At 36.3% G+C, this 22,668-nt stretch overlaps 1 protein-coding gene across 4 annotated transcripts in view; it reads right to left on the reverse strand.

Moving 5' to 3' along the window:
• Positions 1 to 22,668, reverse strand: part of MCTP1 (multiple C2 and transmembrane domain containing 1) — a 339,516-nt gene that overhangs the window by 221,189 nt on the left and 95,659 nt on the right. For 3 of the 4 annotated variants that reach the window (XM_035014874.1, XM_035014873.1, XM_035014871.1), the window contains exons 4-6: positions 15,625 to 15,704; positions 11,538 to 11,649; positions 1,637 to 1,675 (exon numbers count right to left, since the gene is read on the reverse strand). In XM_035014874.1, the coding sequence (XP_034870765.1) occupies positions 1,637 to 1,675; positions 11,538 to 11,649; positions 15,625 to 15,704 (231 nt within the window). The remainder of the gene's footprint in view (positions 1 to 1,636; positions 1,676 to 11,537; positions 11,650 to 15,624; positions 15,705 to 22,668) is intronic. The other variant, XM_035014872.1, reaches the window with a different exon arrangement.

The following is a 22,668-nucleotide window of genomic DNA, read 5'->3' on the forward strand; positions in this document are numbered from 1 at the left end:
GAATTCTGTATCTTCAATGGTGAGCCAGAAAAATGTACCAGTCTGAATGTACAAATGGCTTATTAATAATAAATTAAAACTTTAAGAATTTTAGATGGAAAAATAGTGTTGAACAGATGTTTATTATTCATTTTAATTTTTTTGCATACCAAAGGAAAAGATGTGGATTTATGCTTACTTAATTTATCATTAAAATTGAATTTAAATATGAATTATTTAAAGAAGAATATATTTATTCTTTCTTTTATACTACAATAAAATAGATCATTCTTACTAATTAATACTAAATACAATATCCTGCTCTAGCATTATGTCTTAACTACATCTGGAAGAGAAAATATTGATATATATTAATGTATTATATCATTTTTACACAGGTATGTCATAATATAGACACAGAATGAGGAAAGCCAAATTATATCACTTTTAAAAAATACATACTTTTCATATAATACTAATTTTGAAGTACAATTACAAAGAAAAACATGTAATACAAACATGAACAGTGCAAACATTTCTTTAAGACTTTCTGAAACTTTATTTTGGTCAATAAAAAAACACAGTGAATACTAAGTCAAAATACTCAGCAACTTTCTTTAAAAATGCTTTTCACTTTATTAAAATATAAAGGTGATTTTTAATGTGGCCCTGACCTTTTTGTGAGCCAAGTTATCTTGCAGTCATTAATACTATAAGAATTGAGAAGAAACTGTACAGTAAGAAATACTTGTTAAAGCAAATTCAGACATTATCATACATACAAAAACATTTTGATGTATTGTCTAAATTCACAGTAATAAAAATGACAAAATTAAAGAAAAATTTAAGTAATAGCATGATTCAACCAGAATGGGAAAAAAAATGATTGTCATGTTCCAGGGTCTAAAAAAATTACTCACTATTAAAAATGAATACTGACTTTTTAAATAGAAATTTGAACAAAGATCTTTACAAATAAAATCCCTTTATTTCAAGGACTCTGCATATAAAAGTCAGTTTCATCTTGGTATTTATTTGTGTCCAAGAGTGGTACCACCACTGAACAAATGAGAAGTTTAATTTAGATCTTATATATTTTACAAGTTATAAGAAGAGCCAGGTCTTTGTAGGTTACAGGAACCATAAACTCCTCTCACTCCCAAGAGCCATTTATTTCTTGAAGTGAGAAGAGGCCATGATGGAAAACTCTTCTTGCTACAGACTCCAAAGACGTAGTACTAGAGGGATTTTGAGTTTACAGAACCTCAGACTCAATTTTCAGTGGACGAAGACAGAGAGTCACATGAATCTTCCTTCTCTCTGGACTGGTCTCTACCCTAACCCAGCCATTTTATTCCTGATCTGGAGCAAAGACATTTTCTAGACCCTGTGGCACACACAACAGAAACCAGATGCTGAGAATGATGCTGAGAAGGGGACCAGGCATTAGTAAGAGGATGATGTGGATGTGAGTGATCAGTGTGATTTCTAGTTACTTAAGAAGCATCACATGATTTGCTTGAAGTTTATGGGAAAAAAATAACAAGAGTGATGAAATCCTGTAGTACAGTTTGAAGAGGTGTGAGAGAGATTTGGAAATGCAGCTGATAGTTCTTCTCAACAAGAAAAGCTGAAAGATCACATGCTAAGCCATTACCTTACTTGATCTTTTCCAGCTCTTCCTCATTAGCATTGTCTGTAAATGAAATAAAGCATTTTCATTATCTTATGACTCAAGTACAGAATAGGGCAGCCAGCGGTTTTCTAGAGAAAGCTTAACATTTAAACGGCAGTTTCCAGCAACAAGTATACAAGACAAAACTTGTTTATCACATACACACAGCTAAAAGAAGCACCTTTAACATTCAAGCAGTCTTTCTGGTGAGAGTTCATTTGCTTTATTCTTTTGTAGACAGAAATGAGACAGTATTTTTAAATAGAATGGAAATTTTGAGATATCTTAATTATTGGTTGGGGAAAAGAAAAAAAAAACAAAACCTCTTATTGAGTCTCATGATTGGCAATTGTTCCCTTTGGTGATGGAGGTTAAGGATGTACGATGACTTTACCAGGTAACTTTTCTCTTCAAACATGTTCAAAAGTCTGTCGTTTTGGTGGCATCTTAGAATTATCTCTGCTTCCAGTTAATCTTTAACTATATTGGGGTCTACAAATGTTTTCAATTGTGAAAAATGCTACATTAGTCTATCTTCCTGCTAAATGTTCAGCCATAACATGTCCTTTAAATCAGTTTTTTCTTTTTCTTTTTTTTTTTTTTAAGATTTTATTTATTTGACAGAGAGAGAGAGACAGCAAGAGAGGGAACACAAGCAGGGGGAGTGGGAGAGGGAGAAGCAGGCTTCCTGCTGAGCAGGGAGCCCAATGCGGGGCTCGATCCCAGGACCCTGGGATCATATGACATAAGCCGAAGGCAGATGCTTAACGGACTGAGCCACCCAGGTGCCCCTTAAATCAGTTTTTTTCTGTCTGTGTGTTTCATAGTAAGAAGTAATTATGGCTACAAGTTATTTAAGGCTAATGGAGATCTTTAATGAGTGCCCAAGATCAGTGGTCTCTTGTATAAAGTAAGTCATAAAAATCCGAAGATCATTTATTTACTCTCCAGTTTTACATTTTTCTCAGTAAACACTGAGGTATTAACTTCCTGATTAACCCTCTTTACCTCTCTTATCTTTAAGGCCGATGAAGTAGAGAATAGGGATTATTTGGAGAAAAGAATATAGAGATTGAAATGCTAGTCATATTTGTACATCAAGGAAGCATACTGGTGCCTTTAAGAAATATATCTCCTTCAGCAGAATTTACTATAAAGCAGGACTATTTCAGAAACTATTCATAAATTACAAAAATACAACAAAGGAGAGATTTTAATATAAGATTAAGTCATATAGAAGACAACCTTTGGCCTAAACCAAGACAATGGAATTACATAGAAGTTCTATGGTAGGAAATGAGAACATCATAAAATTGTCAAAGATAAGGATTCACTTATCTTCTTTGTAGATAGTGGTTTTATAAGTTATATTTTCCCTGTATATCCTCTGTGTTAAATATTGACCAAAATATGGAAGAGTGATAGATTTCCTAAGGTTACAATAATTCCTAATTTTTTTTTTTGAATGGAGCCAGGAAAGCAAAGCATTGTTATCAAACACTATTTATAGAAATATTTTATATGTTTTCTAAGTACTAATGTGCCATTTATTTTGAAGCAACAAAACCCACCACTGGGTTGTGGAGATGGTCATGTAGTGGCCATGTAATAAATACTTGTTGTTGATCTTAAGTGAGTTACTGTCATCAGCATCACCACCACCACCTTCTCCCTTATCACTGAAAGGCAACTGGAAACCAAATACTTTCATGGCATGCCATATTCACAAGAACTCTACCAGCAGGAGTCAGACAATAAATGCTCAACTTTCTCAGAAAGCAGAGTTTCAATGAACAAAGAATGATAATTCCCAGAGATAACGTTTTCAGTCAAATCAAGTGAGAACATCTAAGATAAATCAGAAAGTAAAATCTCATAGCTCATGGCCATTTATTATCATCATCTAGTTTCTAAGAATCTCCTAAAATTCCATTCTGTAAGGGGCTAAGAGCATGAGGAAGAGTTCAATCTCAGGGCAACACTACTCAGTATAACACACATTCACTACTGCTGCTCAAAACCACATCCTCTAACTCAGAGCCACTGCATACAATAGCCCTTCAAGATGTAAAGCTAACTATAGGATTGGTATTTTTCCCGTCTCTCAAAACTGGCTTTACAAATAGGCTGCATGGTATCATTTTTCAGAATTGAGACACTGACACAAACAAAAAGTCAACAATTGCCCTGAGTATAAATATGAAAGATCTGGCAGTTATGGGGACAAATTCATTATTTTCCTGATTTGGTTTCTAGAATTCTATTATTAGATCCACTGACTCTCAAAATGTCCCCAGATTTTTAAAAATTATTTTATTTATTTTTTTCATCATGATAAGTATATTCTTTAATCCCCATCCCCTATTTCACCCATCCCCCACCACGCAGCTGCCCTCTGGTAACCATCAGTTTGTTCTCCATAGTTAAGAGTTTGTCTCTTGGTTTGTCTCTCTCTTTTTTTTTCTTTGCTCACTTGCGTTGTTTCTTAAATTCCACATATGAGTAGATCATATGGTATTTGTCTTTCTCTGACTGACTTACTTTTGTTTAGCACCGTACTCTCTAGCTCTAACTCTGTTGTTGCAAATGGCAAGATTTCATTCATTTATATGACTGAGTAATGTTCCACTGTGTATATATACACCACATCTCCTTTATCCATTCATCAATCAATAGACATTTGGACTGCTTCCATAGTTTGGCTATTCTAAATAATGCTGCTATAAACAAGGGGTGCATGTATCCCTCTGAATGAGTGTTTTGTATTTTTTGGGTAAATATCCAGTAGTGCGATTACTGGATCATAGGGTAGTTCTATTTTTAACTTTCTGAGGAACCTCCATACTGTTTTCCACAGTGGCTCCACCAGTTTGCATTCCTACCAACAGTGCAAGAGGGTTCCTTTTTCTCCACATACTTGTCAACACTTGTTGTTTCTTGTGTTTTTTATTTTAGCCATTCTGACAGGTGTGAGGTGATATCTCATTGTAGTTCTGATTTGCATTTCCCCGATGATGACTGATGTTGACCATATTTTCATGTGTCTGTTCGCCATCTGGATATGTTCTTTGGAGAAATATCTGTTCATGTCTTCTGTTCATTTTTTAATGGGATTATTTGGTTTTTGGGTGTTGGGTTCTTTATATATTTTGGATACTAGCCCTTTATAGGATATGTCATTTTAAAATATCTTCCCCCATTCCATAGATTGCCTTTTAGTTTTGTTGATTGTTTCCTTCTCTGTGCAGAAACTTTTTTATTTTGATGTAGTCCTAGGAGTTTAATATTGCTTTTATTTCCTTTGCCTCAGGAGACATATCTAGAAAAATGTTGCTACAGGTGATGTCAGAGACATTACTGCCTGTGTTCTCTTCAAGGATTTTTATAGTTTCAGGTCTCACAGTTAGGTCTTAAATCCATTTTGAGTTTATTTTAGTGTACGGTGAAAGAAAGTGGTCCCTAGATTTTATAGCACGATTTCTGCTTCTTGAGCTAAGCCAACTAGCTAAATCATGGGTTTAAGTATCCCACTCCCGGGCTTCTTTTTCTTTTTAGATGGTTGGGTTAAGCTAGATTCAATAAAACTGCAAACAGTAGAAAAGTTTCAAAAAAAGGTGAATTTAACAAACATAGTATTACTACTGTTACCTTTGCTATCTGTGAGATGTTAGAGAAGAAAGATTGTTTGGGGAATGTTAAAGATAGGAGATAAAGCAAATTATAGAAAAATAAGATTTACGTTTTGCTCTATGATCTTAATTTTAACTGAGAAACATATGAATTTGTTTTTGAAAGCATCATCACCTAATATTATTACAGGATAATCAAACTTCATTAGCAGCTCAACTTTCTTTGAAGCCAGTGAAAGAAATAAGTAGTATAAAAATATGGCCTGTGATAGAGCTGTAGAACTGATTATGTTTTCATGAGATTCCACATTCTCAATCCATTTTTTACCTTTATTTTTTATTGTATTTTTTAAGGCAATTACATGGCTACTAAAGATATAAAAATAATCACAGAATCACTAGATATTATAGTATAGACATATTACAAAACATTAAAATTTTATAGGTAGATTTTAAAAAAATGTTAGCTGTGAAATAATTCAGAAAAATTTGCAAAATAAACCAACATGAAAGAAGTATTTTTTTAATTTGCTAAAGGCCAACTGGGGTCAATTCATATGTTTCTTACATTCTTCTATTTTTTTAGCTTTAGCCAAGCAATTTGTAGGTCTAGTTTATCTAAGAGAGTGTGTAACACAAATTAACTCACTTTTATTTCACAAATTCTCCAATGAAGAAAGCTGTGGATTGAACTCTGCTAGAAAAAGAGCCAGAAAGAACTCAAACACACTATCAGACCAAAATACCATATACAGGACACACATGTATGCACTACACAATTTTGTAGGTTCAAAAACAAGACATGCATTCAAAACAGAAATGACAGCTGTGTCATGCAGCTCATCAGCATGCCCCTGCCCCCCATGGAGATTGTGGTTTCTCATACACACAATGCTGGAAACTTAAAAAATATATATCTCTATATATCCGTTCACATCTGAGTTTTTTTTTTAAAGACTCAATGATGAACTCAATGGAGAAGACTTTAGTATAAGCAATTTTGAAATACTTTTGCTATTACACATACTATACTCCTTAAATTGCTGTAATTAGACATTGCATGTTTTAGAGGCTTTAGTAGATTCAGTAGGTTGATAGGATTTTCAATTCATTCTTCAGTTTTACTGATTTCTAGAACTGGCAATCCACACAAGGAGAAATCATCCCAACTGCATCATTCATGGAATGTACTGTCAGTATTAAGAGTGTATAAAAAAAAACACAACTCACAAGATAACTGATTAAGAAACTTTACAACTCTGTGATGCTAAATACTCTGTATTTCCAGTTAATTTATTCCTACTTTTGATAGCATTTTCTTAACATTAATGTTGGTTCTATTTCCTATTTGATTGTTAAACTTTGTTACTAGCTCTTGAAACTCATGTCTTCCATTCTCTACTTTAACACATATAAAATATTTAGCGGAGTTTTGTAAATACAAGCACAAGAATAAACACATGGTTCTTGGGCTAAAGTCTTAAATCCCCAAAGCTTAAAATAGATTATTTCTGTGCTAATAATCAAAGAGAATAGAACTCTTATAATTTTGGTGTGTGAGGATCAATGCAAAAATCATCCTCTATTCCTTCCCTATTCATCATGCTAAATATTAAATGGAATTCTGAAGCCTTTAGTACTGATTTCTGGCCTGCTGCATTTGAATTTTTCTAAATAAGATTTGTTCCTGGATAATTTGTGAAAGTTTGGCATACCATTTTCAAGGCAGCAATATGTTATATATTTCAGACATAAAAATTTAAAGATACATTGGATCTCTGATTGTTTTTAACTAAAAAACTTTAAATATATTCCAGGGAAACATACAGAGCTAATAGTAGACACGTTACAGAATGGAGAAAATACAGTGATACGCTTCTAATGCATTGTCGTTGTTAAATACCTTCATAGAGCAATACAGATTGATTTTAAGCATATGATCATTAATGTACTAATTTTAAGAACTCAAAAGGAAACTAAATAAGTATTTAATATTGTTTGTGATAACCTCAGGAACTTGAACACTGAAGTAAGGAAAAGAAAAAAAACCTTAAAATACCTTTCCCTGGACCTTTGAAGTATTCCTTCAAATCCTCATAGACATTCATCCGCAACTCATTGAACAACTACTGGTACAGAAAACTGGACTAGCTTTGAGGGCAGTCATCAAAAGAAAGGTAATTAGAAGCAATAATTTATATATATATATTTATGTATATATAAATATAAATAATATAAATATATAAATAATATATATTTATTTATTTATTTTTATTTTTATTTTTTTTAACCAGAAGTGATAGGATAAAAGAGGGAGGTGAGGTGAAGTATGTCAGGTAGGGCAAGTGACAGTGAAGAAAGCCTAGACTTGAGAGAAGGTGAGCTCTGTTGGAGTTTGTATGAATGGGGCAGAGGTTACCAGTGAGGGAATATACAGTGCTCATTGGAGAGCTTTAAAGCCCCTCATCAGAAATTTCCATTTAATTAGAGAAATAAACACAGGTCACTGAGCGCTTAGAAGAGAATAAAGAGGACATTATAGGACCTGGCACAATGCTTATAGATGATCAATAAATGTTTTTTGATGCTTGTTCAGCCAACAAATGGTCCTTGTTCAGAGGCTCAAAATCTCATAATTAGTATTGCTTCACAGTTTTAGAGACCTTAATAAAATAGCTATAAAACTGCTATATAGAACAAAACAAACAAAAGAGAAGCAAATTTGTCTTTGTTAGAAATTTTCATCCTATAAGCATAGGCTTAGAAACCCCGATTCAAATCTAGGGGGGCAGACTCGCCGGGATACTGGGGATGCCATGAGAATTTCCCATAGGGGATCTATCCTACTTTTGGCCCTCCGCCTGAGTCAGTTCACTTCCCCACAACCAACCCCGTGCTCCCAGCTATTGATCACACCCACAAGGAGGAGCAAGTGAAACCATACTGGACACCCTTCTCTCTACTGCTCAGGTGTGACTGAGGTCAGGATGGTCACCAGCCAGAACTGGCTCAAGTATAGGCTGCAACGGTCGTGCTTTTCTGGGGCAGTGAGTCTTCGCTAAGCTACTCACTTCTCTGGTGAAGAAGAGAGAAGCCAGGTGAAAGTCAATGCTGGTGTGGGATGGGAGAAGACTTCCTTTTTCAGTTGCCACAGAGGGATGAATTCAGTGCTATTTGGGACTCTGAAGGGCAGGGCATGGAGTAAAGCAGTGAAGGAAGAAACACTTGGCAGTAAAGGATTTTCTTTCAAAAAGCTGGGGTAGTCAAAGGGATTTGAATTGAGAAAATGGCATGAAGATTTCAGGAAGAACTCTTTGTCTTAAGGGCAAATGGGGCTGGAGAGAGACAATGAGGAAAATGGAAAAGGAAGAAAAGATGAACAATACCAGATTTTTTTTTTTAAGATTTTATTTATTTATTTGAGAGAGAGAGAGAATGAGAGAGCACATGAGAGGGGGAGGGTCAGAGGGAGAAGCAGACTCCCTGCCGAGCAGGGAGCCCGATGCGGGACTCGATCCAGGGACTCCAGGATCATGACCTGAGCCGAAGGCAGTCGCTTAACCAACCGAGCCACCCAGGTGCCCCAATACCAGATTTTTGATGAGCAACTGTTTCATGCAACCCACCTGTTTTCTTCCTATTCATGTTTGATAAATCACTGACAATCAGCAGTCAGGGACTGTAATACTTTTAAAGGACGTTTTTCTAATTAGAAAGACATTGTGCTGAAATAACAACTTGGAGCAACTATGGAGATGGAAAGATTTTTATAAGAATTGTTGAAGAACAAACAGGGTTGGGAACCACTCTGCCTGTGCTGATACACATTCGTGTACAAGTTAGGATAACTCAGCAGCTTCATCTTGTTCCCAACTTGATCTCTCAAGCCCTCAGTTTGATGTTAGAGCACTTAGTAAATATCCCTTTTCTGCAAAAATTCAGCAGACTCTCCATCATCAAATCACCCAAATAACTACATCAGCCACGATATCCTAATTTCCAGTCATATTGCCAGTAGGGATGGTTTGGGATACGTAAGACCTCAGGCACTTAGGCATTTTCATTTATGAAGTGCTGTTCTTCATTAAAAGAACAAAGAATCTCAAAACAAGATTCTATCACTAAGTTTTGTTGATTTTACCTCTTATACGTAAATCTGCTGATTTCTTTCCATCTCTACCTCGGACAATCCTAATCCAGACCTCCATCACCTTCCACCAGGATTTTTGCCATAATTGGTCCTAACTGGTCTCCAAGTACCCACTCTCTTCCTTCCATCTGTTTTCCACAATGTAGCTACACAGCTATTTCCAAAGGCAAAAATGATTATGCCACTTCTGATTTATAGACTTCCCCTTGCTCTTTGCAGAATGACCACAAACCTTAACTTGGCCAACAGTCCCTACACAGTCTGGGTATCCCCTTTCCACTGTCATCATTTGTCATGATCTCCCACACTCTCCTTTGCTTCCACCTTTTCTCAGCTCCAGGACGTTTTCAATTCCTGGAATGCAGCATTGTTTCTCTGGTCACAGGGCCTTTGCACATGCTGTTTCCTCTGCTTCAATACATTCTCTTTTCCTGGTTTTTGTCTTATTAACTCCTATTCACACTTTAGACCTCAGGTCCCATTTGACTTCCTTAGAGAATTCCTGTCCCCCTAACTAGACCAAATTCTACTGTATTTGCTCTTAACAGCAACACACCCCTCTCTTTCACAGAACTCAAAACAGTCATCATGTTAAATTTCCTTCAATAATTATTTGATCCCTGAATTCTCCACTGGATAGAAGTTCTATAGGATCCTAAGGGTCTTGCATAGAACCTGGCTTATAGTAGGCTTTGGCCAATACTAGGATTATTTGGATAAAGTAATAGACACATAATTTATTCCTAGGTGTGGATTAGCCAGCTAGGATATACTCCTTGGCTTGTACTGGGTGATGTATTGTACTATACTGCATACTTGTGCTGCATAATGTATTCTGAATTGGGGACTTCTACAATGATGGGATTCTATTTCTAAATATTCTCTGTAAAAAAATTTCCTCACCTACCCTTCCCTTCGCACACACGGGCCTACGCATATGCACACTTACGTGCATTTTTTTTTTTGTGGTGCTAAGTTCTCACAGTAGGTTTTTGTAGGACTTGTTAGAAAAGAGAAAGTTATTCCTCACTGACTTAAGTATGGATAAGTAAATCATACTCAGTAAATACAGTATATGAATACATGTGCCTATTGTTTAATTTTTAGAAAGGAGAGAGAAAAACATTTGTTGAAAAGGGTGCATTTTTCAGTGAGTTTAAAACGGTTCCAAATTTGAAGTTGGGATTCACTATTCTAATCTACAATCCAGGGGAAAATGTCAGTAACACCTTTCCAGCAGACAACATATACCAACTTTAGTCATGCATTATTTTAAGACAGCAATACACACAGTGCTGAAATAGGGTATTTGGACTTGCCGAAAAAAATTATGTTTACTCCTAAAATGTGTTCTAATCAAAACTAGTGGGAGCAGCTCCCAGTACACGAAAGCACACTGAGTCTACTAAATAATCTCTGGTAAATTGTGGCAGGAAGTGCACTGGCAAGCATACCGATGCAGGTCAAACCTGGTATTTTTTAATGTCACTTCAACATGCTGGAGTAATTGGCTCCTCTGTATCCCTTGTCAGTTTCTCACAACAGCATGGTGTGCAAGGAAGTACAGACAGCCAGTGCTGGAAAATGGGTAACATCGATATGGAAGCCCATCAAGAAGATGAAAAGTATTCACTTCTCATTCAGCAAACAAATACCAGAAAGCAGAAACTCTATTATAATTTCACCTCATTTTTCTTTGTTATGGTACGCCTGATAGTACGGTCAAAATAGTAGAGTCTGGATACCTCAATGTGGAATTCCAAATATTCGCTTCAATAGCAAATGTATTCCCTGAATGCATACTGCCATTTGCCTACAACATAACATCTCTGAAATTGGGAAATGAAATTATAATAAAAGATGCAAACGTGTCCCTTATTTACTACAAGAGGTTCCAATCTGGAGCACAGAACAGGAAATTTGAATTGAAAAAGATATAAAATGCAGGGACTAGAGATACCCAGGATACTTACGGAAACAAAGAACAGGCCCGATTTTCATACGCTGCTTCTCTTTATTATCACGTCTGGGTTCAAAGAAGGCTCATGACATTCCACCAAGTGAGAGCAAGAAAGCACTCCTACTAGGCTGTGGGGCAACTTACCACATCCCTGTGTTCTCCTTCTTTAGGGGTAAGGATGATGGAGAGCAAAATGACTCCAAGGTAATGGTCAGGATAATGGGGATCTTTCAATGTTAGGGTCACATCTGTGGGCCTATGAGATAAAATATTAAGACTGTGAGCAGTTGTTAAGTGGATAAGCCAAAAATATGTTCTATATTGACAATTTATTATTTTTAAGAAGAAAGTCAATTTTGTCTTCTTTACTTTTCTGGTACAAATTCTGTTGCTATTGAAATATCATTAATACGGGTGCCTGGGTGGCTCAGTTGGTTAGGCGACTGCCTTCGGCTCAGGTCATGATCCTGGAGTCCCAGGATCGAGTCCCGCATCAGGCTCCCTGCTTGGCAGGGAGTCTGCTTCTCCCTCTGACCCTCCCCCCTCTCATGTGCTCTCTCTCTCATTCTTTCTCTCAAATAAATAAATAAAATCTTTAAAAAAAAAAAGTATCATTAATGTACTAAGTTATCCAATCAATTGTGGATCAGCTGGCAATACTTAGGTTCACTGCAGAAGTCTCAGTCCTTCCTGGGGTTCTAGAAGACCGAGAAACTATAACAGTATTGAGAAATCTATTAAGTCCTTTTTTTAGGATCTCTAAACACACAGAAAGCAAAGCCAGCTATTTTCTATCAATTTGAGACTAACAAGTAAATGAGGGTCATTTACAGACCACTACATGATTTAGAGTAAACAGATGAGTGGGAAAAAGGGAAAAGATAAAATATAAAAAATAAAATATAATAGATATCATAGACATAATTTTAAAACAATGTGTTACTATTTTTAACAGACCCCATTGTTTAAAATAATGCTTCGGTATGTTTTGGCTGTTTAAACCTATGCCTAAACAATTTTTAGGTTCAGAAACACAAGGAAATCAATGCTTAAGGAGTTGGTGAATATTAGAAAGCTTTAGAATTACGTAGTTTTGAGGAAGAGACTATGAATTACTCAGTATTACCCAGGTTCACTTCTACAAATAATACAAAACACACATTCAACTGACAATGGTTAGGTAATATCTCGTTTCCATATTTCAATTAAATAAATATTTTAATTTCAACAAATGCATGTTAAGTTTTATTGTATATAGGTATATATGATATATACATAAATATATTTTATATATAATTTGATTTGGTTCATTTTGCTGAACAAACACGTTCATGCCCTCCGTAAACTTAAGGGACTGTGGAATATTCAATACTGAACTTAAATCTTTAAATGTTGGCAAATTAGGGATGTTCCCTTACTTGTTCAGTCACTTATTCTTTTCATTCATAAAACATATATTAAACACACATGAAATACTACACACTGTGCTAAATTCTGGGCGAAAACCAAATGTCAGGATCAAAGATAATATCATTATCTTCAGGGAGCTTAATTAGTAAATGATACAGTCAGAGTCTAGTATCAGGGAGAAGGCTTGGTGAGGAAAGCTGGTCCAAATAAGAATTTTCAATCCTGTCTGCACATCAGAATCCACTGGGGAGCTTTAAAAAAGTGCACATTCCCTAATTGTACCCACGATGACCCCGGTTCTATAGATCAAGGGTGGGGAGTGGAAATTTATATTATTTGTAAAGCTCTTGGGTGATTTTCCCATACAACCAGGATTGACAACAGGAGATACTTTTTATTGCTAAGATGTTATAATACCAGGAGCCTCTTTCACATGATGCTTCATTTACTGAGTCAAGGAGTAATGTTATGAAAAAAAAAAATGAAGTTATCTGACGTCAGAGGTTTTAACTGAAACATAAAAAACTAGACTGATGATACAATGTTATAAGAGCTGTGATACAAATTGCTCCACTAGCAATTTAGTTACAACTAATCACTGTGGTTTGACAATTGGTTCCTTTTGTCTTGAGAAATTCATGTTAAGCATTATAGAATATATGTATATATTATACATACATATATGTTTTTACATGGGGTTACAGTTTGATTCAGTTCATTTTCCTCTAATGATTACATATAAAATTAATAGAAAAAACTTCATTACATTTTTATAATGATTACATGATAAAGATTTAAGAACATTTGCGATTGCTTTATGATGATTACCTATTGTTTCCTTTCAAAGTAAAATCTTAATGCATTATATAGTAGGATAAGTATTTATATGGCTACTATCATTATCCATTTATCTGTACCCAGGGACTATTGATTTATACATAGAATGTAATGGTATAGGGCGCCTGGGTGGCTCAGTTGGTTAAGCAACTGCCTTCAGCTCGGGTTATGATCCTGGAGTCCAGGGATCGAGTCCCATATCAGGCTCCCTGCTCAGCGGGGGGTCTGCTTCTCCCTCTGACTCTCTTCCCTCTCGTGCTCTCTGTCTCTCATTCTCTCTCTCAAATAAATAAATAAAATCTTAAAAAAAAAAAAAAGAATGTAATGGTATATACCAGCTAGTGATTTTGAAAAGCAGTAATTTGGGATGTTTATGTGGTTTTGAGAGGAAGGAATGATTAAATATATACAATAAGTAATGTGGCAAAATAAACACCAAATGCTTGTATATAAACTTTTTATTTTCTTAATCATCTCATATTTTTTCCATTTAAAGTTATTTTTCATCAATGATTTATCTTTAATAGAGAACAAGAGAAATTTATGCTCTGTGATTAAATCCAGCAGTTTGCATAGCCTTTAACAGAAGTCTACAGAGAAAATAACTGTGGCCTTTATAAAAGAACGCCACAGCCCATTCTGGTTGGAGCTCAGTTTTCATGATAATGGACCACATAAAATACCATCTAGGACACATCCTTCCTCGGTGGTGAGGGAGGCGAGCCAGCAATCACCTACGTTCTACTGTTAGTCAGCCTGCGCGAAGCTCTAGGTTGGAATGGAGGACATGCAGGAGGTACAGGAAAGTCTGCTCTTTTGTCCAGTCCATGACAAAAATGACTATTGAGAGACCAATAAACCGTCAAACGTGCTCAAACGTAGCTGACTATAATACATAAGGGGAGGGTTCTACTATTTCTATTTCATTTGTATTTAAAATATAAAGTAGTGATCCAGCCCATTACTCTGCTTTCTTGCATTCCACTTTTCCTGCCACATGATGTACATAATCAACTAAAACATCTTAAAACCATCAAAGATCTCACAGCTTCCTTTGCAATCTATCCCAGCATTGCTGGACCCTTTTAAGACATATTTTCCCTCTCTCTAGTATTAATTAATTCTAAGCTCCCAGTTGAAATGCACTTTTAAAAATATAAGCCCATAATTAGGTACGAGGAATGACTAATATTAGTAATAATTATATAACTTTACAAATAATCAAGCAATGATGAACTAATCTAACTGAGAAAATACAACTAAACTTTCTCCATGTTTGAGTCACTCTTCGATAACATAGGATTACCAGTGATGGCAAAATTAGATTCTACTTGGGCTCAGGTGATAAGGGAATGGCTGTTTTTGAAGCAAGGTACACGTTTTATTTCCTATACAGTGACCTGATTCTTAAATTAATAATTTTGACTAACATAGATAATCTACTTTATGTCCTACCACAACCATACCAGACATGTGAAAAGTAAGGAATGTGTCTCTTATCTCTAGATTCCTGGAGCCTAGCACAGTGCTGGAAGACAAAGCAGGTGTCTAAGAAGTTTTCTGCTGAATAGTTGTTGTTGAATGAGATAGTCAAGGAAGACACTATTATTTCCACTGGGTAGATAAGAGAGACGAACTTGAAAAAGGCTGGCTAGCATGAAGGCTCACAACAATAAATGAGAGAACAGTGACTAGACCCCAGATCTGCTGACACTTTCTATTACACAGGTCCAGCTTCACAACAAGACATAGTGAGGGGCACCTGGGTGGCTCAGTCATTAAGCATCTGTCTTTAGCTCAGATCATGATCTCCTGGGATTGAGCCCCGCATAGGGCTCCCTGCTCCATGGGGAGCCTGCTTCTCCCTCTCCCACTCCCCCTGCTTGTGTTCCCTCTCTTGCTGTGTCTCTCTCTGTCAAATAAATAAATAAATAAAATCTTAAAAAAAAAAGACGTAGTGATATTATAATGGTTCAAAAGTTACCTGTTTAACTCCAATTGTGTGAGATCCAGAAACGCCGAGCCCATAAAGTCATCTTGTAGTCCAAAATCATAGTCAAATACCTAAGAAGCCAAAGAGACAAGGCATTATTAGAAATAATTCCAATATAAGCTTTAAGTGAAAAATATCTCGATTATAAAATACTGGTTGTCTATGTCACCAAAAGCAATGAAACTTATTATTTATTTTTAAAAATTACTTTGTTTGAAATGTTAGGGTCTCACAAAATATTCAAAGGAAACTACCTTTAATTTTATACTTAAAATTTCTATTTTATATCAAATAGAACTTTAAGGACGACGAATAACAAAATCAAATAAATATAGTAAATCATCAAAAATCTGAGGAACATAAGCTTAGAATATTTCCCCCATATTATTAGCATTACTGAAAGGGAAAATAAGTTGGTATGAAATTCAACAAATACGTCTTCCTCAGTGGGTTACTGGTGATGATAATATAATTCTAATCTCTTTGCATTTTTCAGGTCACTGAAGATAAATTCTCTGATATTATAGGAAAATTCTGTTTTAAATATACAAATAAGTAAAAATTGAGGTGTTATTAAAGCATTTTGTAAAGTCATGTTAAGGTTAAGTCAAATCAAGTTTCTATCATCACAAGCAAGGCTAGGAAATAATATTAACGTAACTACCAGCAACAAGCAGAAAGGAAAGAAAAGAATGTATGTCTTCCTTCTGTCAGAACTATTTATCCAGTATCTTCTCTATGCCTTTCATGTTTCTTAGCCATACTATGATGAATAAGAAAGCAGCACCCCTGATCTCTTGCGACCTGCATTTAGGAGCTGAGATGGTCCATAAAAACCCAAATAGATAGATATATTTAGTGACGAGTGCTGTGGACACAAATGTCTAAGGGGGTGTGTTGGGAGCTGCTATTTTAGACTGGAGGTCCAGGAAGCCCTTTTGGAGGAAGTCTCCACCTAGAGACCGGAATAATCAGAAGGATTAAGCCAGTTTGGGAAGATCACTCCCAGGCAGGAGAAACAGCAGGTGATTAGCATATGCAAGGGTCATCCAGAAGCCAGTGTGGTTGAAGCAGACTGAGAAAGATGGACAGTGGAAGAAGGCTGGAGACACGGCTCAGGGCTAGATCAGTTAGGGCCATGTCCAAAAAACTCTAAGTAAATGGGAGTTGGCTAACTTCCAACCATTTATTAATTTTCTTACTCATTCATCTCCTCTGCCAATATTGATCAAGTATTCATTATGTATCAGACAATATGCTAGGTGCTGTGTAAGCAGTGGTGAGCAACCTGACATGGCCAATGCTTACAGTTTAGTGAGGGAGACAGATGCTAGAGAAGGAAGTGCACAGGTGATATGTAATTACCAATTGTGTTAAGTGTTGTAAAGAACAGATTGTGAAAAGAATAAAAATAACAATAGAGATCAGGGAAAACTTTTAAGATGGAAGAAAGATGCTCCTAGATAAAGTTGGGGGCTGTGCTTCCTGACCTTTTCAAATAGAAAGTCTTTGCATTGTACACTGCAGTAAATGAGCATGGACAAGGAAGCCAGCTCTTGAATGGATGAACCAGGCCATCGAACCCTCCAGGATGTGAGAATCCATTAGGCTGAGCGAATCCACAGCCCAGTACTCTGGTGCCCAAATCAGCACAACTGTGCTCAATAGTTAGAAAGCTTGAAGGAGAGGGAACAGTATGTACAGCAGCCTGAATTACTGGTTTTTCTCTAGACTAAGTATACTTCAAGTTAAACTTATTATGTAAAAAATTGATATTTAAACCAACAGATAAACACTTTGCATTACAAAAGCATTCTTAAATTTGAAGAGTCACAAGGGGATTTATTTAAGTGATAAATTCCCTTAATGCCTTCTAAATTATTCAATTTATAGTCATTTGACTTACATACAACCTTTCAGGAGTACATTTGTTATAGAAAGCACAGTGCTCCTGCAATAAATACTCTCCTTGATCAATTACACTTCTGAGTTCTAGTCATCTGCTCAGTGGCATGTCACATGAGTATACTGCAACATCTCAGGCAAAGGACATGTCAGTGTCTGCAGGTGGCTGCAATAGGGTATTTTACAACATAAAATTTACACTAAAAATTAAATAAATTTCTTACGCAACCTCTTCTAACTGTATCACCCTAAAGCTTAAAATCTTGGGACTCTAGTGATAATGAGACCATCTGGGGTACATCCAGACATGTAAAGTGGAGAGCTGTGAATCCAGTGAACTGGCTAAAAGAAACATCCCAGCTGGGTGATGGAATATTCGAACTCTCTTTACTCTCGTGGCGAAAGTCTTTCCTACAGTCCTAATGCTAGGTGCTTACTTTACTTCTCCTATTACTTAGCAAGGGCATCCATATGGGAAAGAATGGAACCACCAGAATCCATTCATTAATGAAATTATTAGTGATGCTACTTGGTTCTATGCTCTATAAACTACTTGTCAGAAGGAGCATTGCTATAGGGGGAGTTTCAGAAATACAGAGCACAGAGAAGAGAGAAAATAGGGAAACGTACTCCCACTGCAATAAGAACATGCACAGTTAACACTGATTAATGTTTATTCAATATTTGCTATCCGTTAGGCACTGTTATCTATTAAACATGTTACGGAAATTTTTTTTTAAGATTTTATTTATTTATTTGTCAGAGAGAGAGAGAGTGTGAGAGCATAAGCAGGGGGAGCGGCAGGCAGAAGGAGAAGCAGACTCCCCACTGAGCCAGGAGCCCGACATGGGGCTCCATCACAGGACCCTGGGATCATGACCTGAGCGGAAGGCAGACACTTAATTGACTGAGCCACCCGGGCACCCCTGCTTTGGAGATTTTTAAATTTATGTCTTACACAACTCAGTGAATAGGGTATTGTTGTGTCCATTTTTCAGACGAGAAATCCAAAGCTTGAAAAGTTTATGTTACTTCCCCTCAAAATTCAGGGCTTGGAAGAGGTCAGATTCAGATTCTATAGTACAGGATGCTCTGTTCAGCATAGAACATACTGAAATTTAACAAATACGACTTGGCCACCCACTGTGAGTGAAGTCCTACAAATTCAGACATGAACAGTTTAGATGGGATCCTTGCTTTCACGGAGCCTCCCCTGGGAGAGGTGGAAACCTTAGGTAACATTAGATAAAAGTTGCTCGGGCTCCGTTAACACCTCTCTTCATTCTCACGTGAGTTTAGAACAACACGTGTTTTATTCTAATCAATGAATTTATTTAACATCTCGATTCAATTGTCTTCCAAGAAAAATTGCATCAGGGAGTACACCAGCTAAAATGCTTTTGGGATATAAGTAACAGAAAACTCAACTCCCATGAATGGGAATTTGTTAGCTCAGATGACTGAAATGCCCATAGGTGCTTATGACTTCAGGGGAGTTTTCAACTGCCAGTTCAAAAGATTCCTATATCTATTCATTCAGTTACTTGAGAAATATTTGGTCAGGATCTATAATGTGCCAATGTTGTTCCAGGCACTGGAAATATGGCAGTGAATGGGACAAAGTCTCTGATTTCTTGGGGCTTACATATGGGCAGGGTATAGACAATAAACAAATGCATGTTAGGTAGTAATAAGTGTCATGGAGAAAAATATCTCAGAGTATGGGAGTGATGAGAAGTGCTATTTACAGAAGATGTTTAGGAGGACAATCAGAGAGAGTGGCATTCGAATAAAGAGGCATAATGAGAATAGGATATGGAAAGGGATCCAGATCACATAATGTGACCCAAGATATAAGATTCTACTCAAATATGTCCATAACTCATTTTCATACCCAGGAAGCTTCAAAATACTCATTTCACTATACAAGAATAATTAAACTCTGAATTATAGTATTGACATTGTAAAACAAAGAAAATAAAACCTAACTGCGGCCATTGCGATTAGTCATCTTTAGTGGAAAAAAGTTAAGTTGCATAATTGCTGGGTGGACATAGGAAACACTGAGTCCCTCTAAGTCTCTCTCACCTATAAAATGGGGATGAGGATAGTTACTTGTCAGGTATTGTGAGGTTTACATGAGATAAAGTAGGCCTGGCACCTAGCATGGTGCTTAAGAAATTGTAGTTATTATTATGATGAGAAGATGTGACCACAGATTCCATCTTCCCAAGACTCAATAACTTCCTATGTTCTCTGCCTATAAACCAAAAGCAAGTATGGTCACACTTGTTTATTTCCTTGTTTTGTTTTGCTATTGATTTTTGTTGTTGTTGTCTAAAACAGTTGAGATTCTTGATTCATGCATTTAGGAAGTATTATTGAACCATACAAGACAAAATGTCTAAGATAATATAAGCATCTAACTTTGGAATAATTTGGTTTGGGTGCTGTGTAGGTTAGGGCTAGAAACATTTTCATTCCAACTACTCAGTTGTTTCCATTTAAAAGTCTAGAAAAGTGGCTCCCTACCCAAGCAGTGCATCAGAATAACCTGCTATGTTTTAAAAATACAGAAGATTGGACTCTACCTCAGAGGTCCTGAATCAAAGTCTTTAGGGAAGACACTTGAATAAAAAAAAAAAGAACCACAAACAAAAATAAAACAAACAAACAAAAAAACCCTTTATGGATAATTCTGATGTACAGCCAGAGTTGATGATCATTGGTATATGACATTCTTTTAGGGCCCTTAAGACCTAGTGAGAAATAATTTTGTATAAGATAGCAATATGGTCTTTAATTTGAACTATGTTTAAGGATTTCTTTTTTTGAGAGAGAGAGAGAAAGTGTATGTGCGAGCATGGGGGCAGGGGCAGAGGGAGAGGGAGAGAATCTTCGAGCAGACTTCCCGCTGAGCACAGAGCCATGCAAGACTGATCTCACCACCTTGAGATTGTGACGTGAGCTGAAATCAAGAGTCATATGCTTAACCAACTAAGGCACCCTGGCACTTCAAGGACCTTCCGATTTCAAATCTTAAACTTGAATAGATAGGAGTTACTTAAGGAATTGTCAATTTTGGTAAAATAACAGTCTTAGAAACAGTAATCTGACCCCCAAACAGAATCACCTTCCTAATTACCAAAAACTTTCTATTATTTAGAAAAGACTCCAATCTAATACCCAGATTTCTAGCCTACGATTAGGCCAAACAAGTAGCAATTTACACAAACATTTCCCCTTTCTATTATTTTTCTCTCTTCTACTGTAACTCTGGGGGTTCACTGTGTACCTTGGATAATTGTGTCAGTGAGATGAAAATCGAGAATTTAATTCAATTCAACTGAAATGGACGCTGAATTTACCCTATTCTCTAAGATGTGTGCAGGAGCATCCCTTGGCAGGCTCCAGTGGCTCTTGCCTCAGTTAATAGCATTGCATTTAGGGTGGCTCAGTCGGTTAAGCCTCTGCCTTCGGCTCAGGTCATGATCCCAGGGTCCTGGGGTCAAGCCCCATGTTGGGCTCCCTGCTCAGCGGGAGCTTACTTCTCCCTCTCCCTCTGCCCTCCCCTCCCTACTTGTGCTCTCTCACTCACTCTCTCTCTCAAATAAAATCTTTAAGAAAATAGCATTGAATTTAAACCCCCAGCCTCTACTACTACCTTATAAATATATTTCAAGTCTATTCCTATAAACTTGTTTTCACCTGCCCTTACTATAAAGTCATTTGGAGCAGAAGGAATATTCTCATTAAAATTAAAATCTACATGAACTCCAACCAATTGGAAAGTATGTTATTATTTATTTTGTGTCTAGTTTTTTTAAAATGACAGTATCAAGATTTTTTTTGGAAAAAAAATCTGTTTTTTCTAGAATTGGTAAAAGCACTGCAACTTTAATGCAATTTTATAACCTTGGCTCAGAACTGACTTTTGTTTCCCTTGGTAATCCTTACATTGATAGAAATCAGATTACAGGGTACACACGGACTTCTTTTTCCTTTAACTGTAGACGGGAGGGTTGTAGACAATATTTTCTAACCATCCAGTACATGGATGCATTTTCGTATCACCTGTCACTATAGAATCAGTTCATCCCTAAGAGATCTTTCAGGCAAGATTAATCTCCCAGCATGGAGGATATAGGCATCATATCAAAATCAAGTCAGTCAATCACACAAGGCTGTGTAGAGACACTGAAAAGAATGCAATGTTCATGAAATTCTAGTAACTCAAAATATTTCCGCCAATGTATTTTGTTTAGGTCTCTGTGTGTGTAAGGTTAGGCAAAAAGTAGATAACATAAAAAATGGGAAAAATAAAGCAAAAAGTTAGAGATTTTTCTCAAAAGAAGCCCTAGCATTTTACAGAAAATGAAAATCAAGTGAAAAATAGGAAAGCATATTTAAAAGCATAAAATAGTACATAAAAATATTGTCATTTTATGTTTGTACACATAGTATTTGGGAAGCCAGTGTGATTCTTACTTAATCATTTTTCTTATGTAGAAATGTACAAAAGTGGCAAATACTTTACAATTCACTGTTTTTTTCTGTACGGTGAAAACCAAGTTGTAGGTATATGATGTCATACTTTGAAAACTCAAAGTGATAAACAAACAAAAAAATAAAAACAACCTTTGGGGTCTCTCTCCTAGCTTCTTAGCTTATAGCGTGGCATCAGCCAAGGCCTTTGGCCTGCACGCTGTATCACTGTCTCCATGACAGAAGGATGTGCACGTACACATTCTTGCTCTCTCAGACCACAACAAAAGTTTTTGCCACCATTTTGTGTGTGTGTGTGTGTGTGTGTGTATGTCAGATTTTAGTTTGTTTTTGAGCCGACTGTGATATTCTTTTTCAAACATGCATTTTGACATTTTGGTTTCTACAGAGATGAATACTCATTCTTGAGCACAAGAGAATAGCGAAAGGACCTAACCAACATCTAATGTAATTTTGGGAAGTTCATTTTGTAACCCTTTCAAAGACTGGAGATCCACCTGGTTCTGTTGTAGAGTAATAGCCCAGTAAAGAAACAGATCCACAGTAAAAGTAATTAAAAATAAATCTTTTTCTTTCCATGATTTTTCTCTTACGGGACCTTAAACAAGATGCAAGTGGTCCAGT

This window comes from Mirounga leonina, unplaced genomic scaffold (assembly GCF_011800145.1).
Source record: "Mirounga leonina isolate KUSES-001 unplaced genomic scaffold, KU_Mleo_1.0 Mir_168, whole genome shotgun sequence".
Taxonomy (NCBI): domain Eukaryota; kingdom Metazoa; phylum Chordata; class Mammalia; order Carnivora; family Phocidae; genus Mirounga; species Mirounga leonina.